General features: G+C 42.1%; 4 protein-coding genes across 5 annotated transcripts; 2 read left to right on the forward strand and 2 right to left on the reverse strand.

The window, feature by feature from the left end:
- Positions 1-6,423, forward strand: LOC110510002 (fermitin family homolog 3). The gene is made up of 15 exons (XM_021591261.2): positions 1-165; positions 848-972; positions 1,551-1,784; positions 1,897-2,016; positions 2,150-2,318; positions 2,424-2,526; positions 2,645-2,752; positions 2,877-3,011; positions 3,522-3,571; positions 3,907-4,031; positions 4,309-4,415; positions 4,607-4,822; positions 4,941-5,065; positions 5,171-5,312; positions 5,474-6,423. The coding sequence occupies exons 2-15, from the start codon at positions 849-851 to the stop codon at positions 5,651-5,653; spliced, it is 1,938 nt and encodes a 645-aa protein (XP_021446936.1). The 5' UTR covers positions 1-165; position 848; the 3' UTR covers positions 5,654-6,423.
- A 3,402-nt stretch (positions 6,424-9,825) lies between these two features.
- On the forward strand, positions 9,826-17,808 carry LOC110510004 (histone acetyltransferase KAT5). Its single transcript, XM_021591263.2, has 15 exons — positions 9,826-9,937; positions 10,045-10,111; positions 10,523-10,591; positions 10,754-11,016; positions 11,619-11,687; positions 13,182-13,364; positions 13,477-13,557; positions 14,263-14,328; positions 14,583-14,831; positions 15,524-15,613; positions 15,719-15,859; positions 16,010-16,103; positions 16,253-16,412; positions 16,506-16,587; positions 16,698-17,808. The coding sequence occupies exons 1-15, from the start codon at positions 9,914-9,916 to the stop codon at positions 16,830-16,832; spliced, it is 1,773 nt and encodes a 590-aa protein (XP_021446938.1). The 5' UTR covers positions 9,826-9,913; the 3' UTR covers positions 16,833-17,808.
- Positions 17,809-17,810: 2 nt separating this feature from the next.
- On the reverse strand, positions 17,811-22,225 carry LOC110510006 (cation channel sperm-associated protein 1). Of its 2 annotated transcripts, XM_021591265.2 has the most exons (12): positions 21,620-22,225; positions 20,965-21,302; positions 20,376-20,585; positions 20,132-20,245; positions 19,884-20,043; positions 19,464-19,699; positions 19,284-19,347; positions 19,095-19,167; positions 18,958-19,003; positions 18,744-18,831; positions 18,473-18,587; positions 17,811-17,954 (listed from the first exon to the last, which is right to left on the reverse strand). In XM_021591265.2, exons 2-12 carry the CDS (start codon positions 21,092-21,094, stop codon positions 17,916-17,918), a joined length of 1,275 nt encoding a protein of 424 aa, XP_021446940.1. In that variant the 5' UTR covers positions 21,095-21,302; positions 21,620-22,225; the 3' UTR covers positions 17,811-17,915. The 2 variants fall into 2 exon arrangements, with proteins under 2 accessions (XP_021446940.1, XP_036823430.1); XM_036967535.1 differs by lacking the exons at positions 19,284-19,347; positions 19,464-19,699.
- A 536-nt stretch (positions 22,226-22,761) lies between these two features.
- On the reverse strand, positions 22,762-24,726 carry LOC110510007 (insulinoma-associated protein 1a-like). Its single transcript, XM_036967536.1, has one exon. It carries the CDS (start codon positions 24,411-24,413, stop codon positions 23,163-23,165), a length of 1,251 nt encoding a protein of 416 aa, XP_036823431.1. The 5' UTR covers positions 24,414-24,726; the 3' UTR covers positions 22,762-23,162.
- Between the last annotated feature and the right edge of the window lie 2,449 nt (positions 24,727-27,175).

Raw genomic sequence — 27,175 nt, forward strand, 5'->3', positions numbered from 1 at the left:
GCTCTCTTGACATTTGCTCACACACAGGATGAGACCGCAGCAACTAAGACGTTGTGAGAGAGACGGGAGGAAGTAACAGGCAGATTTCACAAGCTGCAAAGAAAGGCAGAGGCAGAGGGCACCTATTGTTTGACTGAAGAAAATTAGTTTGGGACTTACAACTAGGTAAGGGAACAACAATGTCCTGTCAGGGCAGAGAGTAGAAGTATGCTATATGAAAATGAAGACAGGGTGATGTTGAGGAACAGATTCTGAATAGTTAATTACTGATGTAACATTTTATTATGCCTATGATAGTCTAAAAGTAAAGAAAGGACAGATAGAAAAGATTGGATAGGAGTATGGGTGTTATTTCACAGATGATTGAGAAAGGGGTCATTCATTTACAGGAAGTAATACGGTTTTGGTTTCCTATCTTATAATTACAACATAATGAGGTTTATGCTGGTGGAGTACTTAATTTCAATATATTTTAATGTGGGGGTTTGCTAAGAAGGTCACGTGCAGAGCAGACAAGATTTTTCCTGTAGTTGTATTCACTGTATTACCTGCTCTCACCCTTTTTTGTCTGATCTAATAACCATACATTGTCTATCAATGTTCAGTATTTCACTTGCAATGAGAAAACAATAATTTTTGCTTTAATTGAAAAGTATTTTAATATTGGGTGTTTCTATCTTAAATGTGTTAATGCAGATGGATGTATTACCACTATAATACAGCACCTTAAAAATGAGAGTTGATCGTTAGTTCTATGATGTAGCATCAGCTATCACAATTAACACCTGATAATTGAGTGATAATTGTTCACTGTGATGATGAGTGCTATATTTTCCCTCTCTGTAAGTATGGCTGCCTGGGATCTGTCTGTGACAGTGGAGGAGCTTGGCCCAGAGGCCCCACCCCTCAAAGTTAGCGTGACCTCAGACCTGCACATTGGTGGCGTCATTCTCAAAATTGTGGAGAAGACACGTGAGTTCCCTACCAATGTGCACTTCAACTTCCATCCATCTTGATAGTATATTAAAGATAATAGTATATTTAAGCAACAAGGCCCGAGGGGTTGTGTTATATGACCAATATACCACAGCTAAGGGCTGTTCTTAGGCATGACGCAAGTGCCTGGACACAGCACTTAGCTGTGTTATATTGCCCATATATCCCAAACCCCTGAGGTGCCTTATTGCTATTATAAACTGGTTACCAACGTAATTAGAACAGTAAAAATTATTGTTTTGTCATACCCGTAGTACATGGTCTAATATACCACGGCTGTCAGCCAATCAGCATTCAGGGCTTGAACCACCCAGTTTATAATTTCAGATTGCATATGATCATCTATTTCATATACAACCGTGGGGTGTAGAGTATTAAGTTATTATTCCTTCATACTCCACAACATCTGTAAGTCAGACAAAACAACATTCAAAATATCTATGCAAATGAAAACAACAGACTGTACTGTATTTGGAGTGTCAAATATGATCACCACCAAGCACCATAGATGTGTTTATATACATCATCGCCAGACACCTCTCTGTCCACTCCAGAGATAAAGAAGGATTGGTCAGACCATGCCCTGTGGTGGGAGCAGAAGCAGCAGTGGCTGCTCCGACCATCCTGGACCCTTGAGAAGTATGAGATCCATGCCGACGCTCGCCTGAGCCTCACCCCCCAGCACAAGCCTCTAAGACTGGGGCTACCCAACGGGACCACCCTGAGGCTTCAGGCCTGCTTCTCTCGTCCAGTCTTCCAAACGGTCATGGGGGTCTGTCATCTGCTGAGTAAGTAAACATATGAAGAAGAGTTCCCACCTACATAAAGTAAGAGATTCTTCTTATTGTTGCAGATGTTAATCCGTAGCCCCTTACACTGCTTCCCTCTGGTCATCCTCAGACCTGCGTCACCCAGAGGAGCTGTCGTTGTTACGGCCAATGGAGGTGAAGAAAAAGAAAAAAGACAAGGAGGCAGAAGAGGAAGTAGTATACGATCTAACAGGCCTTCGGACCTCATCAGGTAGGTCCAGTCGAATTGGAGGTACACTGCAAATTTCTAAATGGCTGTGTAACATTCCGTACAGTATCTTTCACTGTACAGCACATACCAAATACTGTGTAACATATCCTACCTGCATATGTAATAACAACAGGTCCAGCTCACACCCTGTCCAATGGCATGCCTATGCACTTTGCTGACTCACTGCAGACTGAGGCTGTGTATAAGATGTTGTCTGTCAGCCTACCTGCACCTGCTCCTGAGACTATCACCAAGATGCCCCGTCCAACCAGCCTTATGGACAAGGCACAAGTTCACAGCAGGTGCGTGTCTTGTTTATGTGGGCACAGCACACATAGATATGTTTATGTAGGTTACTCTGTGCGATAGAGGGTGTAATTAAATCTGTGTTTTCTTATTTTCTTTAGATGGCTGGATTCGTCTCGTTCTCTGCTCCAACAGGGAGTGCAGGAGCATGACAGGCTGCTACTACGCTTCAAATACTACTGCTTCCATGACCTGGATCCCAAGGTAGGCCTGTACCACACTTTCTGAGGGGCTATCGATTATTTCCTTTGTTTACCTCATGGTGGCCATGAATTTGGCTGTGTGTAATCTGTCACTTTATCTGCCTTGTCTCCGTCTCCAGTATGATGCGGTCCGTCTGACCCAGCTGTATGAGCAGGCTCGCTGGGCCATCTTGCTGGAGGATGTTGACTGCACAGAGGAAGAGATGATGCTCTTTGCTGCCCTTCAGGTAAACAACGACTGATTGAAATGTCACCAAAGGTTTTTCCCTGTCTGTGACACATTGCTTCCCTTCTCTTTCACATTGTTATATGTTTGTGTATGTGCTTTGTGTGTGTGTACACTATCCTCAGTACCACATTGGTAAGGTGTCTCTGTCAGAGCCCCAGCCGATGACATCATGTCCTGCCATGGATGATCTTGACTCTGCCCTTCAGTGTTTGGAGGTGAAGATGGAAGCGGAGGAGAGTATCACTGCGGACATGCTGGTTAGTCCCTCTGAGTCTGTAAAGGCTATACGGACACTCCTGACCTGCAAACCAATTTTTCATCTCAAAATTGGTTCAAATGAGGTTAGGGTTAAGGTTAAGGGTTTGGTTAAGGTTAGGGTTAAAGGTAAATTCCACTCAAAAACTATCTTTAGGTATTTGTTTCATTAGTCCATTGTTGATATAATCCCAAAATGTTTTGCATGTCAACAATCAAGTTTTCAAGATATATAACTTTCAAAATGCAGAAATACAGCGGTATGATGCATTTAGCCGGTATGATGCATTTAGCATCATATTGCATCATATGATGCTAAATGCATCATACCGGCTGTATTTCAGTATTTTTAAAGTGATATATCTTGAAAACTTGATTGCTGACATGCAAAACACTATACTGTAACGGTCTGTAGCTGTGGCCATAGCTGATTTGTAAGGCAGCAGGAAAGAAGTTGAATTGCAACTGCACATGAAAACACAAAATAGACACGTGATTTTATCTCTACCCAGGAAACAATGACGGTAGCACCAGAGCTGCAGGACTACTTGAAAATCTTCAGGTAAAATTGGTTGACAATGTACATCATTGTTGGCTGGCTGAATGCCCTCTGATTTCAGATCCATCTTTCTGCCGGTGACAACCTTTTCCTGCCTTGGATTTTAGATTGGATATCGATCACGCAAGATATATGAGACTTTCGGATAGTCTTGAGAAGTTTCTATGAGACATACGCATACTCACCCACACACTCCCAAGCAAACACACACTCCGATGCAGCCACAGTTATATTGACATGCACACTCACACACATTCAACTGCATACCCTTTCCAATGTTGCAGAAAAACGTTAGCATTTTAGTAGTACTTTGTTTTGTCTCACTTTCTCCGACCTAGACCAAAAAGACTGACACTAAAGGGCTATAAACAGTTCTGGTTCGCATTCAACAACACATCCATCTCCTACTACAAGAGTAAAGAGGAGAGCCTCAAGGAACCCATTCAGCAGATGAACCTCAAAGGTAAAATGCACTGACATACGCTGTTGGGAAACTGCACACCTAGCTACATGCACATACACATGCACATACACATTTTCGCAACCACACAAGCTGATACCACTGCAAAGATGTGTACATACAGCATCCATTCTAGTACGTAGAGCTTCAGAAATTACGTTTGACACAAGATTTCACTTCTGGGTCAATCAATATTATTGTAGATATAATGAATCGCTGATGACTTCAATAAGCCAAGTGAGTCTAACCTGGCCACTTAAGACACTGTTGTGCTCCCCAGGCTGTGAGGTGGCCCCAGACGTTAGTGTGGCTGGTCAGAAGTTCTGCATCAGACTGCTGATCCCTGGCGCTGAGGGCATGAACGAAGTCTACCTACGCTGTGAGAATGTAAGGAACTCAACTCTCAGCTCACTCTGTCTAGAGAATTCTTCCCATGAATGAGAAGCTATTCATATCATCCCATGCAACCTTTTCCAAGGAATAGACTCAACTGCTACATATAAACGTACTAAGTCCTGCTATGTCATGCTCGGCTATGGTATATTTCCATCTTATGTCCATTAATCTCCTGTCACTAGGAGCTGCAGTACAGCAGGTGGATGGCAGCTTGCCGTTTAGCCTCCAAAGGGAAGACACTAGCAGACAGCTCTTTCTCTAGTGAGGTGCAGAATATCCAGTCTTTCCTGGCCATGCAGCGAACCAACCCTGGGGCCAATATTGCTCAGACTGATGACAGCATCAACACATACAGCCTTGTATCCCCACGCTACCACAAAAAGTACAAAGCCAAACAGGTAGAGTCATGGCGATCTGGGGGAAACTCGCGTAATATTACAGAACGTATGATAATAGAATCAACCATAACATTCAAACTTGACTCCAGTGATTCTAACCATTCCTCTGTTCTGTCAGCTAACTCCACGCATCCTGGAAGCCTATCAGAATGTGGCCCAGCTCCCTCTAACAGATGCCCTCCTCAGGTTTCTTCAAATCTGGCAGGGTCTACCTGACTTTGGGGTGTCCTATTTTGTGGTGAGGTGAGTACTTGTCCTTTTGCCAAATATTTTCCATCTATCCGCCTTGTCAGCATAGCACTACATCTTTTCTCACTTGAAATGACCCAAGTTCCTGTATAATCACAGGTTTAAGGGATGCCGTAAAGATGAAGTCCTTGGGGTCACCAACAACCGTCTCATCCGCATTGACCTCAGCATAGGAGATGTGGTGAAGACATGGAGATACAACACCATGAGGCAGTGGAATGTCAACTGGGATATTCAACAGGTAAGACATCTCGCTGTCTGCCTAATGTGTCTTCATCTATATCTTACTAGGTCTGTCTACTGTATTGTATCAAATATGTACCAACTAATTATGACTTAAATGTTTATCTGAAGAAGACCTATAAGTGGAATCGATTGTTAAACCTCTTTTCTTTATTCCAGATGGCCATTGAGTTCAATGGCAATGTGAACATTGCCTTCAGCTGTGTGACTGCAACCTGCAAGATTGTGCACGAGTACATTGGGGGCTACATCTTCATGGCCACACGCACCAAAGAGCAGGCCGAGGTGTTGAACCAGGAGCTCTTCTTCAAGCTGACTGGTGGTCATGAAGCCATCTAAACATCCATGAATATCTGTATCTCAGAATGCACCTCTTCATGGTTTTACGTTACATGGACATGCGGTCAGTTGAACCATTTCCACAATTGTATTGTTATTACTCGACCATACAACATGTTTTTCTGACGTTATAAAAGTCAATTTAGTTTTCAAATGTTTGTGTATTTTTGTATTGAAATGTATTCAATAGGTTACATCAATAATATTAAATGAATGGCAAGCAAAAAAAATGGCTTATTATTTGCTCTGTTGTTGTGGTTGTTAAAAATAATAAGATGTAAAAGGTGCACAGTTTTTTTTGTGGCTGACGGGGGAAACTTTTTGCCCACACTGCAGATGGCTATGTTGGTTTTGTTATTGTCATTATTCAGATTTTTCAGGGGGTTGCAGCAGCACCCTCAGCACCCCTACTTCCCATGTCTAAGAGGCAGGCCTACATTCACAGTCAGACAAAGGCTGTTTTAGGCTTATCTCACAGGACTGAATAATTCAGCTTTAATAGTTTCAATTTTTATTAGTCGTACATTGAGCTCCAAAGTATGTTTTGTTGTTGTTTTGGCTCTGTACTCCCACACTTTGGATTTGAAATGATAGAAGGACTTTGAGGTTAAAGTTCAGACTGTCAGCTTTAAATTGAGGGTATTTTCATCAAAATCTGGTGAAACGTTTAGAAATTAAAGCACTTTTTGTACTTAGTCCCCTCCATTTTAGTGGGCTAAAAGTATTGGGACAAATTCCCTTATATGTGTATCAAAGTAGTAAAAAGTGAAGTCTTTGGTCCCATATTCATAACACACAATGACTACATCAAGCTTGTGACTACACATCTGTTAGATGCATTTGCTGTTTGTTTTGGTTGTGTTTCAGATGATTTTGTCCCCAATAGAAATGAATGGTAAATAATGTATTGTGTCATTTTGGAGTCACGTTTACTGTAAATAAGAATATAATATGCTTCTAAACACTTCTACATTAACGGAAAATCCTGAATGAATCGTGAGTAATGATGAGTGAGTTCATATATCCTACCACAAAGACATGACAGAATTCTTTGGGGGTATGGTATTTGTGCATATGTAATTTTTTCACTCATCATTATTCACGATTAATTCAGGATTATTCCTAATAATGGTAGCATCCACATTAATGTAGGAGTGGCTGGCCTTCTAGGCAGAGTTGCAAAGAAAAAGCCATATCTCAGACTGACCAATAAAAATAAAAGATTAAGAACACAGACACTGGACAGAGGAACTCTACCTAAAAGGTCAGCATCCCGGAGTCGCCTCTTCACTGTTGACGTTGAGACTGGTGTTTTGCGGATACTATTTAATGAAGCTGCCAGTTGAGGACTTGTGAGGCGTCTGTTTCTCAAACTAGACACTCTAATGTCCTCTTGCTCAGTTGTGATAATATCCGTCAGTTGTCATAGACGCTTGCTAAAAAACTTTAATGAGCAAGCCTCCCTTCATGAACTGGCCTCTGTAAAAAGGTATAGAATCAGCTTGATCCCCCCTTTTTTATATTTTCAGTGGTATTGTTAACAAACATGCCCCCATAAAGAAAATGAAGATTAAAAATAGGTTCAGCCCCTGGTTCGACCGTGATCGTGCAGAGTTACTCCACCTCAAGAATTGCATTTGGTGAAAAGCTCGGCACACGCATACTTAGGCTGACTGGCTCTCGTTCAGGCAAAAAAGAAATAAGTGCACTCAGGCTATCTGAAAGGCCAAAGTTAGTTACTTTAAGGAGCAGTTCTCTCTCTGTGGGTCTAACCCCAAGAGGTTCTGAGGGACGGTTAAAGACCTGGAGAATAAACCCTCCTCCTCACAGCTTCCCATGCCGCTTAATGTTAATGATGTTGTTATTACTGACATGAAGAACATGGCTGAGCTCTTTAATCACCACTTCATTAAGTCAGGTTTCCTATTTGACTCAGCCATGCCTCCATGCCCGTCCAACATTTCCTCATCTCCCACCCCTTCTAATGCGGCTATCCCCACTGCTTCTCCCTCTTTTTCCCCTGCCCCGCTACAAAGTTTCTCCCTGCAGGCAGTCACTGAGTCCGAGGTGCTAAAGGAGCTCCTTAAACTTGACCCCAAAAAAACATTGGGTCAGATGGTTTAGACCCTTTCTTCTTTAAGGTTGCTGCCCCTATCATCGCCAAGCCTATCTCTGACCTTTTTAACCTGTCTCTCCTTTCTGGGGAGGTTCCCATTGCTTGGAAGCCAGCCATGGTCCGTACTTTATTTAAAGGGGGAGATCAAGCTGGTCCTATTTCTATTTTGCCCTGTTTATCAAAAGTGTTGGGAAAAAATTGTCAATAATCAACTGACTGGCTTTCTTGATGTCTATAGTATTCTCTCTGGTATGCAATCTGGTTTCCGCTCAGGTTATGGATGTGTCATTGCAACCATAAAGGTCCTCAATGATGTCACCATTGCCCTTGATTCTAAGCAATATTGTGCTGCTATTTTTATTGACTTGGCCAAAGCTTTTGATATGGTAGACCATTCCATTCTTGTGGGCCAGATAAGGAGTATTGGTGTCTCTGAGGGGTCTTTGGCCTGGTTTGCTAACTACCTCTCTCAAAGAGTGCAGTGTATAAAGTCAGAAAATCTACTGTCTCAGCCACCGCTTTTCACAGAGGGAGTACCCCAAGGCTCAATCCTAGGCCCTCTTCTCAATTTACATCAACAACATAGCTCAGGCAGTAGGAAGCTATCTCATCCATTTATATGCAGATGATACAGTCTTATACTCGGCTGGCCCCTCCCAGTATATTGTGTTAAATGCTCTACAACAAAGCTTTTTTAGTGTCCAAAAAGCTTTCTCTACCCTTAACCTTGTTCTGAACACCTCCAAAACAAAGTTCATGTGGTTTGGTAAGAAAAATGACTCTCTCCCCACAGGTGTGACTACTACCTCTGAGGGTTTAGAGCTTGAGGTAGTCACCTCATACAAGTACTTGGGAGTATGGCTAGACGGTACACTGTCCTTCTCTCATCACATATCTAGACTTGATTTCCTCTATCGTAATCACTCCTCTTTCAGCCCAGCTGCCAAACTAACCCTAATTCAGATTACCATCCTACCCATGCTAGATTACAGAGACATAATTTGTAGAGGTAAGGTAAGGGCAGGTAAGGGTTCTCTCGAACGGCTAGATGTTCTTTACCATTCGGCCATCAGATTTGCCACCAATGCTCCTTATAGGACACATCACTGCACTCTGTACTCCTCTGTAAACTGGTCATCTCTGTATACCTGTCGCAAGACCCACTGGTTGATGCTTATTTATAAAACTCTCTTAGACCTCACTCCCCCCTATCTGAGATATATACTGCAGCCCTCATCCTCCACATACAACACCTGCTCTGCCAGTCACATTATGTTAAAGGTCCCCAAAGCACACACATCCCTGGGTCCCTCCTCTTTTCAGTTCACTGCAGCTAGTGACTTGAACAAGCTGCAACAAACACTCAAACTGGACAGTTTTATCTCAATCTCTTCATTCAAAGACTCAATCATGAACACTCTTACTGACAGTTGTGGCTGCTTTGCGTGATGTATTGTTGTCTCTACCTTCTTGCCATTTGTGCTGTTGTCTGTGCTCAATAATGTTAGTACCATGTTTTGTATTGCTACCATGTTGTGTTGCTACCATGTTCTTGTTATGTTGTGTTGCTACCATGCTGTGTTGTCTTAGGTCTCTCTTTATGTAGTGTTGTGTTGTCTCTCTTGCCATGATGTGTGTTTTGTCCTATATTTACATTTGATTTATTTTACATTTTTAATCCCAGCCCATGTCCCCGCAAGAGGCCTTTTGGTAGGCCTTCATTGTAAACAAGAATTTGTTCTTAACTGACTTGCCTAGTTAAATAAAGGTTAAATAAATAACACAAAATAAAAAGTTAACATGACCTTTATGAATTATGATGCATGTATGTGGCTCATGTGTTTTTTTTATTACATACTGTTTTAAATTTCTAAAAAAGTGACGTTAGTTGATGAAGGTTATCTCATAGAACAAAAAGTCTCCTACGCCTGTGTTCAACACAGATCTTATTTTCGTCATTTATAAAATAAAACTACAAAAACGCCATTAATTTCTACATAGGTTTTGTCTAACGAACCATGGCTGAGTTAGAGCCTACAAAAAGACGCCATTAACATATATCTCTACAATGGCATAGATACAAAGATGAGCCCTCTATCTATGTCCATTCCCCCATAACTCCTTGCGCGCGTCTATGTTCACAGATGACCAAAATGGCGGATTCGTCGGTGGGTACTCGATAATCCCAAATTGTTATACAATTACAACGTGTATGTGTAGATGTGTGCCCTCGACTTTCATTATTATACATTTTCAATATATTTTCTTTCGACAGGTCGATGTTATCGAGGGCTGTCGGCTCCCTGTTCTCCGAAAAAATCAGGAAAACGAAGACGAGTGGCGTGAGTGTTGTCTCTTGGCTACCGCTAGTAGGGTAGCTAGCGCTACGCTAGCTGCATAATAAAACAACTGTCATGGCTGAATGTTTGAAAACACAAGCGGCTAGCTACGGCTAGTGGCAGATCGGAAACAAATGATCGGATTTAAAAATGCTTTCTACTTGTGTGTGAACGCTAGCTAGTTAGCTAACTACGTATTTTGATAGCGTGTGAATGCTGAAGTTACAGTTAGCTAGCTAACGTTATATTCACATGTTGTGTGCGCTGTTCGTATTTATAATATAACGTTAGCTAGTTGGTGTACTTGGCTATCTAGCTAGTTTCCTACCTAATGTATAAATTGGGACCGCGAAGGTGCTCATTGCTTGGATAGGTATCGATATCTGTCATGTCGTGTGATGTTTTTCTTTGTAGCCTTGGCTGAAATTCTCAGTGTGAAAGAGATCCCTGGGAGAAAACTCTACTATGTCCACTATATTGACTGTGAGTAGCCTATGCTTCATGTAATTCAGAGTGAATGTGATTGTAATGTTCTGACATTGCCACCAGTGATCTTCACAGTAGAAGCACATGTACCAGTATGTCCAAATATGGACAACATTTGACTAGATGTATATGTGTTTGTGTCTCTGCTTGTGTTTAAAGTCAACAAGCGTCTGGATGAGTGGGTTACTCCGGAAAGGCTTGACATGAAGAAGCTCCAGTTCCCTAAGAAGGAGGCTAAAACGCCTACTAAGAACGGGCTTCCGGGTTCACGTCCCAGCTCCCCAGAGAGAGAGGTGGTAAGAGCGGCCGGAACGGGCCCCCAACATCCCCCCAACCGGCCCCCCCAGCCGCAAGCCCAGCAGAAGTGTCTACCCACCAAGACTTCTATACCAGACTTTCAAGTGCTGCAACAACAAGTTCAGGTTTGGCAGTAGTGTCTTAAGCCCAGTCCTGGGAATTGTACTCTGATGCTGATAACTAACATTGTCATTGTAACCTAGATGTTTTTGTGCTTAATACTGAGATTTTGGACAGCTATCTTGTTTAAACCTGTCCACTAAAGTACAACCTATTTTGTGAATACCATAATTTGGTATATAGTCTTTTGAAGCTATGATAATTTATTGAAATTAGACTGGTTGAAATTATTTATAGACCTTTGTTAAATGAAAATGGCACAATTGGTGCTTCATAAATTATTTCAAAGATCTTATAAAATGAAACGTCAGGTGGCTTCATTCAAGATTTCTGGTCTTGGCTCTGTGAGGAGACAGAAGTGGCAAAATAAAGCACCGGGGATGTATTTCTTCTGTTTTATGATACACGGGCTTATAAAGTCATTCTCAGGCATGTGCAAACCACATGTTTATTTTCAACTGCTTGAAAATATGCTGTCTTGACTGGTTATGCTTCTATTACAATATTTAATGGATAACATGATTAGTTCAGGTGAAAAACGTAACTCAATGCTTGTGGAGTTTTGTGTGACTGTCAGTTAATCCTCTTCCTTTCTGTTCAAATTCAGAGGAAGAGTCTTGATCTCAACCTTCAGACTGCCACAGCTCCTTCCAGAGGCAAAACCCTGCCCACACCGGTACAGCTTCAAGTTACCCATTCTACAGAGATCCATAATTAACTACTGTTTTGTCCGCAAAGTCAGAATGGGTTCATAGCTAAATTTGAATACTAACAACAACCAAATTTAGACTCACTCCAGCTATTTTTGAACTTACAGATGTATAATTCTAAAATCAAGGAAAAACATATTGCGAGTAGATCAGTGCTCAGACTGGTCGATCTCCAACACATTCCTAGTCGATCACCAAACATTTCTGTAAAAAAAAAAACGATCAAGCCTTGCGTTCCTATTTATTTATTTTTTTTCCATTTGTTTTGCACTGATTGCAGTAGGTGCACTTGATTCAGCAGCCCTAGCGAAGGTAGAACTCAGCCTACCGGGTAGGTCCAGAGAGAACATCAAGTGTTCGGATCTTGTCTGCACAGTTTCCTCGAGCCATAGTCTAAAAAGAAGCCTCGAACGCACCGCAAAGTTGATACTGTGAGATTTCAAAACTTTTAAAACCTTGACAAGAGAGAGACGAGTACAGCAAAGAGCTGCTGTTTTTGAGTAAGTTCTTGATCAGCACTGTCAATACTTTTATAAGCCATAATGCGTGTTCTCCCTACTTCCACTCATGCTACAACCAGCACTGCAGCTGTAATGAATGAGTACAACCAGCACTGCAGCTGTAATGAATGAGTACAACCAGCACTGCAGCTGTAATGAATGAGTACAACCAGCACTGCAGCTGTAATGAATGAGTACAACCAGCACTGCAGCTGTAATGAATGAGTACAACCAGCACTGCAGCTGTAATGAATGAGTATAGTAAAGTGTTCCGATAAGCTTGCGTTATTATTAGCGGCTTGCCTTTTTAAAATTTGTGGAATATTTAACTTTTCTGGTCATAAGAGTAACAACATTAATTGGTGCATGAGGCAGAAATAATGTAGTGTGACTTGAGTATCGCCATCAGCTGGAAGACCATGTTCTTTTCTCAGCGGAGGGAGGGAGAGGAGGTGAGTCGGGTAAGGCAGCCAAAAAAAGCGAATTATTATGCTCACTCAACTTGTTGTGAGACTAAGCTATCAATTACCAGTGTTTAAAATAATTTCAAAATGTTCTGGGAAGAACAATGGCTATGCTTCATTTTCCTTACCAATATGCCGTGGTAAAGGAATTGGGCCTATAGCCTTCTGCGCTAACATCATTGCTACAGAACTGTTTTTAATTGGTTAATGTTGCATAGGCTTTAAAAAAAGAATCTGAGTGGTGATCTCGGCTTGCATTTTGACTCAAAGGTTTGTGTCCTCTGGAGTATATGATCAATTATATTGTTGACTGGGTTCCCCCCCCCCCCCCGGCCCTAGAATATGACTGGTAATGTAAAAGATGGCTATAACACCTTGGTTATGCCTGTGGTGTGGTTGGCATTTGAAATTCCATCAACATAATCTTAAGAGATTAATTCAATGTCTCGGAATGAGTTTTTTTTCCATGTCTGCCCATGTTTCGCCTCTCATACAGAAGAGGAAAGCAGAGTCTGTGTCCCTGGCAACACAAGTGTCCCCGGCAACCCCCGTGCCATCCTTGCCAGGTTTGGCTGAAGCCTCCCAGGTGTCAGTTTACCCTGCTGTGAGGGACACCAACACTTTCAACCTCAAATCCAACGCCCACGATGACCACGAGCAGCTTACCTCACTCACCACGGTACACCAACATTTTATAACTTTGCCCTTCTGTAATGATCAATCTCTAGCCTCCCACTATTACTCTGCGTCTGTGTTTTGATTTCTTATCCCCTCTTTTCAAATCTTCCCAGAATGGTACTGCCCGTCGCCCCATGCCCAATCAACCAGGCAGGAAGAGGAAGCAGCCCCCCAACTGTGGGGGAACCGATGAGGTATGGAACGCTTAAGGAATGATGACCATTTGTTTCTTTAATAATTGCTCTTGTTTCAACTGTAGACCATCTCTTCTCCCATCATTCACATTTATAGATTGATGCACTTTAGCATTATACTGGCATCAACAATTAATTCTTATGTTTTTGGAAATTGCATCAGCTTCCTTTTTGAGTTGAAACGCATCAAAAATAAATCAGATTTTCACACAGGATAAAGCACAATAATATCCGGCTAGGGTCCTTACTACATTGACAAGTTGAGCTGGGATACTGGACTAGTGTTGATTCTTACTGTCCTTGACCTATATGTCTATCTTTCATGGTTATATGGTTTCAGTTAGTCATCTGTTTCAGAAGCCTGTGTTGGCATCAGGACAAGCACATTTTCAACTATTTTACTTGCAGCATTGTAGTGATCGTGTGAGGAAGCAAAATTTGGTTTTACATAATTATCTGTGTGAACTCAGGAATTATTAGCCATTGTGATTTATTTCCTTCCCTTTCTATTTAATGTTAAGATATCCCTCCCCAAATTAACAAGGAATGAAAGAACAGGTCAATATAATATATGAAGAAATCTCCCTGTTGACCTTTAACCATTGAGTTGTCCTGTATTGGTATAATTAGTATAAAAGTGAATTATTTTCCGTCCCTCTTAAATCCGTGTCCAAAAGCCCTCTAATCTGCTTGTTTTTCTGCTAGATAATTAAGGTTTTCCAGTATAACAACAGCCCTCGATGTGCCAATGTCTATCTGCCGCCAGGAGAGGTCCGTCTCATTTCCTTCTCATTGCCTGTGTCTTTGTTTCTGGAATTATTTTAAAGGTTTTGGCCTTCGATCAGACCTTTATTTCATATGAGAGCTATTTCTCAGTGTCTGGTTTTGTTTAGCTGTAAAAACTGCCTAAGTTTAATCAGTTATTTAATTTGAACTTATTGGCTTGTGTTTGGACAAGGTTCTAACACAATGCATCAGATATGGAATACTATTGTTCTCTTCCCTTTCCTACTATTTTGTGTTAGGACTCGCAGGACAGCTCCGATGGCATCCCCTCTGCCCCTCGCATGACCGGCAGTCTGGTGTCGGACCGTAGCCATGACGACATTGTCACGCGTATGAAGAACATTGACTGCATTGAACTGGGCCGCCACAGGCTGAAGCCCTGGTACTTCTCCCCCTACCCACAGGAACTGACCACATTGCCTATTCTCTACCTCTGCGAGTTCTGCCTCAAGTACCTCAAGAGCCTTAAGTGTCTGCAGAGGCATCTGGTGAGATGCTACATTAGAATATCTCAATGTAATGTGTGTAATACCATCACAAGAGACAGGGTTGCTGTGCAGTCATGGTATTGTTTGAGCTACAAAGCCCAGGGGTCAACCAACCAGCTAGGCTGAGCTAAGGGATATAGCTACACTGAGTATACAAAACATGAATGTTCTTTCCATTATATAGACTGACCAAGTGAATCCAGATGAAAGGTATGATCCCTTATTGATGTCACTTGTTAAATCTACTTCAATCAGTGCAGATGAAGGGGAGGAGACAGGTTAAAGATGGATTTTTAAGCATTGACTCTATTAAGACATGCATTGTGTATGTTTGCCATTGAGGGTGAATGGGCAAGACAAAAAAATGTAAGTGCCTTTGAACGAGATATGGTAGTAGGCCCCAGGTGCACCGGGTTGTGTCAAAAACGGCAACGCTGGTGGAGTTTTCACGCTCAACAGTTTCCTGTGTGTATCAAGAATGGTCTTCCAGCCAACTTGGCACAACTGTGGAAAGCATTGGCGTCAACATGGGCCAGCATCCACTTGACACCTTGTAGAGTCCACCCCCTGACAAATTGAGGCGTGTTCCTAATGTTTGGTATACTCTGTGTATATGTCCACTAGGGGCTTGGATACAGATCCACCATGTTTATGCATCTGATCCCATATTATTCTCCTGGTCTCTCATCTAGACCAAGTGTAATCTTCGGCATCCCCCTGGCAATGAGATCTACCGCAAGGGCACCATCTCCTTTTTTGAAATAGACGGCAGAAAAAACAAAGTGAGTAAAGTCCATGATCCTCCCAGCTGCATGGTCACTCCTCGTTATTCTAATGAGTTTCATTGAGACTCTCGCTTCACAACTCATTTCTCCCATGTTTGCCAGACATACTCTCAGAACCTGTGTTTACTGGCCAAGTGTTTCCTGGACCACAAGACGCTGTACTATGACACAGACCCCTTCCTCTTCTACGTCATGACAGAGTACGACTCCAAGGGCTTCCACATAGTGGGCTACTTCTCCAAGGTACACTGAACTCCCCTTTATATCCTGGTATTAACAGGTAAACATCCGCTGCTCACGAATATCAGCAATAATGCTATGATATAATTCCTTAGACATGTTGAAAATACATAAGCTTTTTGCAGCTGACTTACCCTTGCTTTCTGTGCACAGGAGAAAGAGTCGACGGAAGATTACAACGTGGCTTGTATTCTCACCTTACCTCCCTACCAGAGGAGAGGCTACGGCAAATTGCTCATTGAGTTCAGTAAGTGACATAACTGACATTTTAAATATTGTATCTCGGTGTAAATGTGTACAACCATTGTACCTCTGTGTCAAAATGATCTGTGGGAGTGTTGAAATGTGGCCATTTGGTATGCCGTCACTAATTGTCTTGTTTCTGTTGGTCTTCAGGTTATGAGCTGTCTAAGGTAGAGGGGAAGACGGGCACACCAGAGAAGCCTCTGTCTGACCTGGGGCTGCTCTCCTACCGCTCCTACTGGTCCCAGACCATCCTGGAGATCCTCATGGACCTCAAGCCTGACAACGGGGAGAGGCCTCAGATCACAATCAAGTATGACTCTGTCCTGTTATTCTCTGATTGTTTTATTTTTATAGCTCAAGTTGCTTCTGTAACCTAATATCACATTGTCTTGTATATTTCCAGTGAGATCAGTGAAATCACCAGTGTGAAGAAAGAGGATGTCATATCTACACTTCAGTACCTAAACCTAATAAACTACTATAAGGTGAGCGATACTAGAGAGCAGGGGACATCACTCAGCACTGTACTTTTAGCTGTTAAGGGAACATTCTTGATCAGCATATTTGAACCTCTTCTCTCCCTATGGTTTCTCAGGGCCAGTATATTCTGACTCTTTCAGAGGACATAGTGGAGGGGCATGAGAGAGCAATGCAGAAGCGTCATCTGCCCATTGACCCCAAATGCCTTCACTTCACCCCCAAGGACTGGAGCAAGAGGGGCAAGTGGTAGAACCCTGTCTGTTTCTCCTGGCCCCACTCTCCCTCTTACCACAGACTTTCCTGAAGCAATCAGGATGGAGTGCACCACAGGTCTCCTCAGAGGGAGCTTCAATAGATGTATTTTTTCTTCCCCCTAATCGTCATCGGACCCTTTTTGTTGAAGATTTAAAAATGAACCAGAGCTGTTTATTACCCATGTTTCATTTCACTGTTCTGTCTTTGACACAAGTAGATACATTTTCTTAGTCTCAAAGTAGGAATGGTCATAATTTCAGATTGAGGACTCCTACCCTCGGTTTCTTCAACAGAGTGTGCCAGGAAGGTGAAGGCAGTCTTGGACAGAATATGTGCTCATGTTAGTGAAAATCACTCTGTTATTGTTTTGGATGTAATCCTGGATTTTGACTACATGTCCAGTTTCATTGATCCAACACACAATGAGAACTACAGATCTAACTGTATATACACTATCCTGTTTTATAAATGATTTTTAAAGTGGTGAAGCATTTCTGTATGTCAAATGTAATGTGCGGGGATGCTCAGTACAGAAAATAAGCCATGTCGAACTGTTACAAGAATGTAAATGTGGATACATGTACAGTTCTGTCCTTTAAAAAAAAACTTGAATGTAAATGAACATGTTTGGCACTGTGTGTGTCATTTAATTTAATTACTATTTACTGTACATTTGTGTGTATTAGGAATTTGTAATAAGTGAAATCATACTTTTTTTGTGTTGTCGCTACTATTTGGTCATTTCCCTTCATATTTAAGTGCAAATTCAACGTTGATTTGTTTTATCTTTTGTATTATCTGAACAGTGTAGGGGTTTGTAAGTGGTTTAGGGTGTGGGAATGGGTGATTTAAATAAAAAAAAGTTCACATTTTTGGCCACACTGAAAGGCTATAAATCTAACAAACATGAGCTTTATATAAAAGCCTAAAGAGATGGATTTACACATATCTAATAAACTAGGGCACTTTTACTGGGTTTCATGACTTTAATGAGTTCTCAAAGTATAACATCTGAGTTGCCATCACTGATCTGGATAAAGCAAAAAGGGTTTATTTACTAGGTTTGACCCTTACTTCTCTATTCGTGGTCATTCCCCTGACTGTCCTCCTCTGTTGCCTGAAAAGGACATCAATACAACAGGTTAGAAGCTGAATCAGAAAGCCTTATTCCTTGGCTGTTTACACCATTTCCAGGTAATGAGTTTGAAGGTAGGCCTTGAAATATTTCCACAGGTACACCTCCAATTGACTCAAATGATGTCAATTAGCCTATCAGAAGCTTCTAAAACCATGACATAATTTTCTGGAATTTTCCAAGCTGTTTAAAGGCACAGTCAACTTAGTGTATGTAAACTTCTGACCCACTGGAATTGTGATACAGTGAATTATAAGCGAAATAATCTGTAAACAATTGTTGGAAAAATGACTTGTGTCATGCATGTCCTAATCAACTTGCCAAAACTATAGTTTGTTAACAATACATTTTTGGAGTGGTTGAAAAATGAGTTTTAATGACTCCAACCTAAATGTATGTAAACTTCTGACTTCAACTGTAAGTAAAATGGAGCTATATTGTACTCCACTCCAGAAGTTTCTGTCTACAGAGAGAATGTCTACAGAGAGAAATGCTCTCACCTCAAAGAAGGTGTCAATGAGACGCTCCAGAACACAGCCCTGAGAGCGGAAAGTCTGCTGGTTCTGATCTATGGATGCCAGCAGTCTGAGGTAGCTGGTGATCAGCTCTATCTCCCTATGGACCAGTCATGTTGGGGCTCTTGTTAAATTGCGACTACAGCACATAGACTAGTTTGTAAAATGGCTTGGCAAAACAGGCTTTTCTGTTTGCTTTGTGAACCAAATTGACAGCTGGCTTTTCTCCTGTTTTGTGTTAGACATAGTTTCTTACCTCTTTCCATACTTATTTTCACTATAGGTCAATTTGAGGGCCTCTTCATAGAACTCCTCCTCGGTCTGTGGTTCAATGGGCTGGGGCTCTACAGACAGGAGGAGAGGAGACTGGTTCAGTCCTGTCTTTCTGCTGCTTATTGTTTGTATTTTGCCTCACCCACAAGTACATGTGTTAGCCTTTTGAAAAATGTCGGACCGACCGACCAACCAACCTAACTTCTTCATTGACTGCATCTCGCTCTCATATATATCCTGGAACTGAAGTAGAAAAGAATGCAGTGGTATTTTCAGCAACATCTACTCCAGTATCTTGTCTTTTTTGCCTTATTGTTTGTCATGGTCGGAATACCTTTTGGATCTTGGACGCCATCCGTCTCTTGATTGTCATCTGGAAGTTGTCGACGAGGACAGCAATGAATAGACTATGCAGAGAAAATGACAATGTACAATTAAAAGGGTGTTTGCTCTTGAAGAACATAGTAGGAGTATCAGACATGCATTGTAGTGTCTTTGTTGCAACGTTTTCAAGCCTACTCACTTGAGGAAAGTGAAGTATTCCACCACAATGTACAGGACAAGGAAGATGATAATATGTGGTGCACCTGTCATTTTTAGAAAGTTAAAGTCTTGACCACAAATAGTTACATCATGTGATGATTGATGATGCCCAACTTCTAGACCATGCATGACACACACACTGTAGTGTTCCCTCCCTCACCGTTGTCTCGGCTGGTAGAGTAGATGAAAGCCCAGTCATCCAGCGTGAGCAGCTGGAACAGAGTGAAAATTGTCCGAAACATGGTGCCAAAGCGATGCGGGTCAGACTCGTTGAACATCTCTCGGAAAATGACAGCAAACATGAAGAGGAATGTGAACATGAGGATGATGATGGCCCCCATGGACTGGAGAGACTGGAGACAGGTGGACACGATGGACTGGAGATTTTGGAGAAAGCTGTCAAGGAAAGGATGACATGTTACTGAATCATGATGAAAGATATTAGATGTTGATGTATTAATATAGGTTATGTACTTGGGGTGTCATACTTCATCCATTGAAGTGCTATGAAAGGAAATCAAGCAGAGGGATGGTCGGTCGGAATAATGAGTTAATGCTGAAAAACATTCATGCATCCTACCGGATGGTACGCAAGACCCGGAACGCTCGGATGGCCCGGACCCCTTTGAAGAGCTTGAGGATGCGGAAGATTGTGGATGCCTGACCTCCACTGAAGTTCCCTGTAGACTCAATGAGTGGCAGCAGGAAGTCAATGAGGCTCATCGTAATGATGAAAAAGTCTGAGACAGGCAGAGAACAGAGGGGAAAAATAGAAATGAGATGAAACAGTGGGAGACTGATCCCAAGCCAATGCAAACAGCTACTTACCCAGGTCATTCCATGGGTTTTTGAAGTAGAGTCGACCCCAGACAAGCAATTTCAGCACACATTCCATTAAATAGATTGCCAGAAAAGCGGAATCCAAAGCTGAGAAGAACCACCCTGGCATTGGGAAACAAAACAGATGTCATTAACACACTTCAACCCATTCATGAGCTCTTTATGCAGGAGGATAGAGAACTTACTAAAAGTAGATTTTAAAGAGTCAATGTATTTTCCCTGTTTCTCACACCTCCTCTCACAGTCACACTTTCAAATGTCTGGGCCACCAGGGTCCCTGTGTTGAGCACCACCACAAACAGGATGAACTTGTCAAACATGGGGTCTTCTGTGAAGGCCACAATGATCCTGAACAGCTGATGCATCCAGTCCTGCAGAGCACCCCATGCCCTCAGCCAACCTTTTCTAGAGTTTCGCTGTTCCCTGATCCTTCGCTGCTCATCTGAGAGAGAGAGAGAGAGAAGAGAAGAGAAGAGAAGAGAAGAGAAGAGAAGAGAAGAGAAGAGAAGAGAGAGAGAGAGAGAGAGAGAGAGAGAGAGAAGGTTGGTGGCACCACAGGAGGTTGGTGGCACCTTAATTGGGGAGGATGGGCTCATGGTAATGACTGGAACGGGATGGGTATAATGGTTTCAAACACATCAAACATGTTTGACTCTTCTATTTATTCCATTGCAGCCATTACAATGAGTCTGTTCTCCTATAACTCTTCCCACCAGCCTCCTCTGGCACACTCATAATTAAAGTGGCCGTTGTGAGTTGTAACTTTTCCGGAACAGTTTGCCTCTATGACGATAGTCGTCAGTATACCATACTTCACATACCTTTTTGGATGAGCCTCTTCAACATTTCACCATCTAAGGCCGCACATGTTGAGAACACTCGCTTCTTGTGTGGCTGCTTGGCGGCTACAGATGACTTGTGGTGGCTGGTTGAGCCTGCATAATAGATCATGAATGATGATGAGACATACAAACACACAGAAGTACAGAGAGATTTGATGACAGTGTGGATTATAAATATTGGATTCTGAAGTCATTCTTCCATGTAAAAGTAAAACGTTGTGAGTTTGGGCGGAGGGGGGATCTTGCCCTTTCCAGCCACTGTCTGCCTGTATGATGGTCGATTTTCCATCTTGCACTCCAGGCTAAACACACACACACTGCAGAGAAGAGTACCAGTGAAGTATAATGAAAACATGTAACATCAACCCTGTAATCTCTTATTGTAACAACCTGTAAAGCTACTGACCACCAAAATGGTCATAGTGGAGAACCTTGAGCACTTTCTGATGGCAGCACAATGATTTATTGTATTGTTAGACTGAACTTAGAGGAACTTTAGTTTTCCAAGGGAACATTACTTCATGCCATCACTACTTTATCTTCACAACAATTGCCAGTGTCATTAGCTACAAACACTTCTAATTAAGGCATCTGTCAAACATTCATCAATACAAACAAGTCGCTAAGCATTTACCGGATTGTCTCTGGAAAAATAAAACCTTCGGCATGGAGGAAGGGTACAGCATGCAGCTGGAATACATATGTGCGTCATAAGGACTTCTTTATTCTCAACACTTCCTTGACCATTCTATTCCATCCATTCTATTCTTCTCTACTGTGCTATTCTTTTTCGTTTTTTTTCTCTCTCCACAAGGATGCGGGATGATAACAGTTTAGCTTACAACAATTGTTTCCATTTGATGTGAGAGGATCTCTTGCGTCAAAAATGAACGAAGGACTCTTCCTTGGCTTGTTATAATAAGCCATTTCAATTTGAACCATTTCAATTTATTTTGGAATAGTGGTGAAAAAACAGGACGTAGTCTACTTATATTTTGTCCGATTTCTAACACATTTTGAAATAGTAATATGGTTACATTTTGAAATGTAGGTCGTCATTGTAAATAAGAACGTTCTTAACGGACTTACTTGTATAAATAAAGGTGACACGAATCATTTTTTAAATAGGCTATTCACTACGTTTTATGAAAACAACGATACGTGCATAATTTCGTAAATATAGGCAAAATTGTTATTCCGTTTTTTTTTATATACGTAAGAAGTCGAAAACAACTTCCTGTCTGTGGAATTTAAGACTGATAACCGTTATCCTACTTCCGGCAGTCACGGAGTACCCCCAACAGTACACATTTTTGATGTGACCCTGGACACCTAATTCAACTTGTCAACTTATCATCAAGCCCTCAATGAGTTGAATCAGGTGAGTTTGTCAGGGGCAACAACCAAAATGTGTGCTGTTGGGGGTGCTCGAGGACTAGAGTTGGAAAATCGTCCTACTGCACCCTTCCCCTGAAGTTGGACCTAATGACCACTGTCAAGGTCGATGCGTAAAGTTGGAAAAATGTATTGTCGATAAGGACTATTCTACATCAAATGGGGACATGGAATAGTCCATATTTTTTTAATAGCCTATTAGCTCTAAATAAAGAGCATACTTTTAGAATTGGTGTTGGAGATTATATGGTATGTATGGTAAGTATATGTTGCAGGAAATGGATCTAACCTAACAAAAAGTAAAAACACCATGACATATAATATAATACATATAAATATATAAATATAATAATAAATACACAAATACACAATTGCATAGTAGATTTATACTCCCTTTATTATTTTAGGAAGAAGTTGGCCTGGTAATATTGTTTCAACGAAAAATATGACATTAATTTGGTCAGAGGTAATTAGAGGCAATGCGAAATAGCGTTTTTATCATTACGCAAATCATCACAGTCAAAAGCAACATGATTAATACAAATGTGGGCAGATAAATAAACAAACACATACATTATTAAATAAACAAATAAATAAATTTCAAATAAATAATTGATTAGATAGATAGATAAATATAACTTTGTAGAAAACAAAACTAATTTACACAAAACTATTGCCAACTATTCAGGAGAAATATTTCTGATTTCACAACAATTGTTTAAAAGAACTCTGTCCAAACATGGAATTCAGTCATAATGCCCGAAACAAACAGTCTGATGTTATTAAATCGTTTGAGACAAAACAATGACCTGTCTGCTCTCTGTTGGGTGATATTTGTTTATGTGTCTGGTGAGGCCAGAAGAGGAGAATACATTTTCACTACAAAATCGACACGGAAACACCTCTCCGGTCACCTTTGTGATGCACTCAGTCACTGCGTATTTGGAGGAGGGCTCGGGTGTTTCTGGGCGGGACTCGAGCAGGCTGCTGGGTTGTTGGTCGGAGTCTTTGGCCGAATGAGACTGATTCTGAGGATGACTAGCTGCCTTCCTATTGTGCAAGGCCAAGTGTTTCCTCAGGTACGCTTGTTTTCTGAATTTCTTTGAGCACTGTGGGCAGCTGAACATCATTTCTTCATCAGAGCCCGAGTCTGAGGGTGGCGGGGAGGGTGGGAGCGCCTCTCTGGCTGTTGGTGTGTCAGGTCGGCTCTCCTCTCTCTGTGATGATACTCTCTCCACTTGAAAACCCTTTGGCTTGTGCCAACGTCGGTGGGAGGCCAGGTTAGCGGGACAACTAAAAACTTTGTCACACTCGTCGCAGCGATATTCGATTCGGACGATGCGAGAGCACATGTGGAAGGCCAAAGTGAGAGGGTCTGCATACCGCTCCTTGCAAAGCTGACAGATGAATTCTCCAAGCGGAATGCTGGTGTTGGAGCGTTGCTTCACCTCATCATCTGCCTCCTCTGTAATGCGCAATCCGAGGACGGGAGATGTGGTTACCTCATCCCGGTGGCTGGACTTCTTCTCTTGGTTTTGGGAGCTTGAGGACTTGCGCTTTTTAGAATTAGTATGGGGAGATTTAGCATTGGAGGTGGCAGGCCGCTTCACTGCTGCATATTTAGCATTCCCGCACATGGTGTCCAGTCTGGTGGTCATCTCCTGAAGAGACGACGACACTGGGGAACCATCAATGGTGAAACTTCCCAAATTTGCCTCGGGGCAGGTATCTGCTGGAGCAGAAGAAAGAGAGCTTAGCATTTGATGAGCGGCGTCCACGGGTGTGTATTGATATCCCTCGCTGTCAGGCCGGGTCGGGCTCAGTGAAGGCGCACAGTGAGACTCTGGAATTCCACCGAAAATACCCCGGCTGGGAACTCTGATAAAGTTGTGGCACACGGAAGGCAGTGCATGAGCCGGGGCATTCTCGACCAGCGAAGAGCAGTTGGCGTCCAGCGCCAAGTCCTCCTCGCGTATCCTGTATGAAACAGGACCAGCCTTTTTAGAACGTTTTATAAGGAAACCCTTTGGCATGGTTACTGTCAGGAAGCACACTCGACGCGTTATAAACAACCTCAATAAGATTTTGCTGTTAAAGTTGAGGCCAGAAATTGGAATGAGGCGTGTCTAATCGCAGTGCGCCCTATTCGCTCTGCAGTACTTGTCCACACTGGCCCTCTGTCGTTTGTCTCCGTCTTTATAAAGGCCCCGAGCGGTCATTGTGCGTCAGTTAGGACGCAGATGGCAGCAGTCCAGCCGTGAATAGAAAGGCCCGGCAACATGATCCACCGGGAGTCTCTGAGGAGCACAGCGACAGATGTCAGCCTCCCCCATTGCGGAGTCCCCCCCAGACCACTTGTCCCGTCCTTGACGGTCCCTTGCCATTATGCAGATTACACAGAGCCACACCACACTTATCCAGCCTTTATCCTCCCATGTCCTCTGAGAGTATTCAACACACACGTACCGCAGCCGTCCATCCATTCATCAAAACACACGATTCAAGAGGGGGGGGGGGGGGGGGGGGGGGGGGTCAGACTTGTGCCAGTTTGGGGGTAAAGAGGCAGAGGGAAGAGGCACAGCACCAGTACATTTATGCAGATCAGTGCTCAATGCGCTGCTCAAATGCGCCTTAAGCATAGACGTCCAGTGGCATTCAACCCGTTGAACAATTTAATTTAATGTGATTTCAACATCAAGAGACTAAAAATCACCAAAAAAGTAACTCCATTTGTGAAGTTATTTTACGTTTTGGGAATTCGGGCCCTGATGTGAAGGGGATCCCAATTATTTTATCATCAACGTTTAAATAAATTCTGCTCCCTAGTTGTGGCAAACATTGAATACCTCCAACGTCAAACGTCTCAACTCAACAATAGAAACAGTCTGTCATGTCATTGTCAGTGAAATTAACCATTTTCATCACACGTCTACAATCTGGCTGAAAAAAAAACACATTACATATATACAGACCCAACCCCCAACATAATAAAATACATATTATTATCTGAATCAGTGCTGTCTTGTAAAGGGCAACAAAAACGTTTGAAATCAATAAATGGTAAAGGTCACAGACCAAACATCTTCCATAGCCTAACTGTAAAGCCATGAAACGTGTGACAGGTTTACCTATTAACTAAATGTCAGTGTTTAAAACTTAAACATAAGGCATTTAGATTAGCCAATTATTGTTCTTATATTAAATACAGGTTGTTTAGTATGCAAGATTAAACATGATAGTCAGCTTTTTCCAGTCACTTTCCAACCAGGAGAACACCTATATCTCCTGTGTTCAGATTTTAAACACTAGTGTTTACTTTCCCATCATGCTGTTTAGAGTGCATTGTCACTAGAAATTGATGTGACTTTCCATGCCTTTTATTCAGATCAGTGTTAGGAATCTGTCATCTTACCTACACTGAACAAAAATATAAATGCGTCATTTAAAGTGTTGGTCCCATGTTTCATGAGATTAAATAAAAGATCCCAGAAATTTTCCATATTTCCAAAAGGCTTATTTCTCTAAAATGTTGTGCACAAATTTGTTTACTTCCATGCTAGTGCGCATTTCTACTTTGCCAAGATAATCCATCCACCTGACAGGTGTGGTATGTCAAGAAGATGATTAAATAACATGATCATTACACAGGTGCACCTTGTGATGGGGACAAAAAAGGCCAATCTAAAATGTGCACTTTGTCACACAACATAACGCCACAGATGTCTCAATTTTTTAGGGCGTGTACTATTGGCATGCTGACTGGAGGAATTGCCAGAGCTGTTGCCAGATAATTGAATGTTCATTTCTCTACCATAAGCCTCCTCCAATGTCATTTAAGAGAATTTGGCAGTACGTCCAACCGGCCTCACAACCACAGACCACGTGTATGGCGTTGTGTGGATGAGTGGTTTGCTGATGTCAAGGTTATGAACAGAGTGCCCCATGGTGGCGGTGGGGTTATGGTATGGGCAGGCATAATTTACAGACAATGAACACAATTGCATTTTATTTATGGAAATCTGCATGCACAGAGATACAGTGAAAAGATCCTGGGGCCCATTGTCGTGCCATTCCTCTGCCGTTATCACCTCATGTTTAACCATGATGATGCCTGGCCCCATGTCGCAAGGATCAGAACACAATTCCTGGAAGCTGAAAATGTTCCAGTTCTTCCATGACCTGCATTCTCACCAGACCATTGAGCATGTTTGGTATGCTCTGGGTCAACGTGTACGACAGCATGTTCCAGTTCCCGTCAATATCCAGCAACTTCGCACAGCCATTGAAGAGGAATGGGACAACATTCTACAGGCCACAATCAACAGCCTGATCCAGTCTATGCAAAGGATGTGTTGCGCTGCATGAGGAAAAATGGTGGTCAAATGCCGAAGTCGTCTCAAAACAAAAGTGACGTTATTAAGTATGTGCAGTAAAAAGTAGGATTCTGTTTTTACATGCAAAAGTGATTGCTCTTGATAAAAACACTATCTGCCTCCCCGATGAAAACTAGTTTGAAAATTTGTCGTATGTTTCTGGACGGTGCACCATGCTTCCTTGTTGACAACATAACCGAGCGGCGCAGATTACTGTTCCATTTGAGAAGAGCGCTCATCCCTCACCGTTTTTGCCCGTTCACATCACAGGCCATCAAGGTTGGGTAGGTTACTTTCTAAATGTAATTACAGTTACAAGTTACTTGTCCAAAATTGTAATCAGTAAAGTAACTTTTGGATTACCCAAACTCAGTAACGTAATCTGATTACATTCAGTTACTTTTGTTGATTACTTTCCCCTT

Source organism: Oncorhynchus mykiss, chromosome Y, assembly GCF_013265735.2.
Source record: "Oncorhynchus mykiss isolate Arlee chromosome Y, USDA_OmykA_1.1, whole genome shotgun sequence".
Lineage (NCBI taxonomy): Eukaryota > Metazoa > Chordata > Actinopteri > Salmoniformes > Salmonidae > Oncorhynchus > Oncorhynchus mykiss.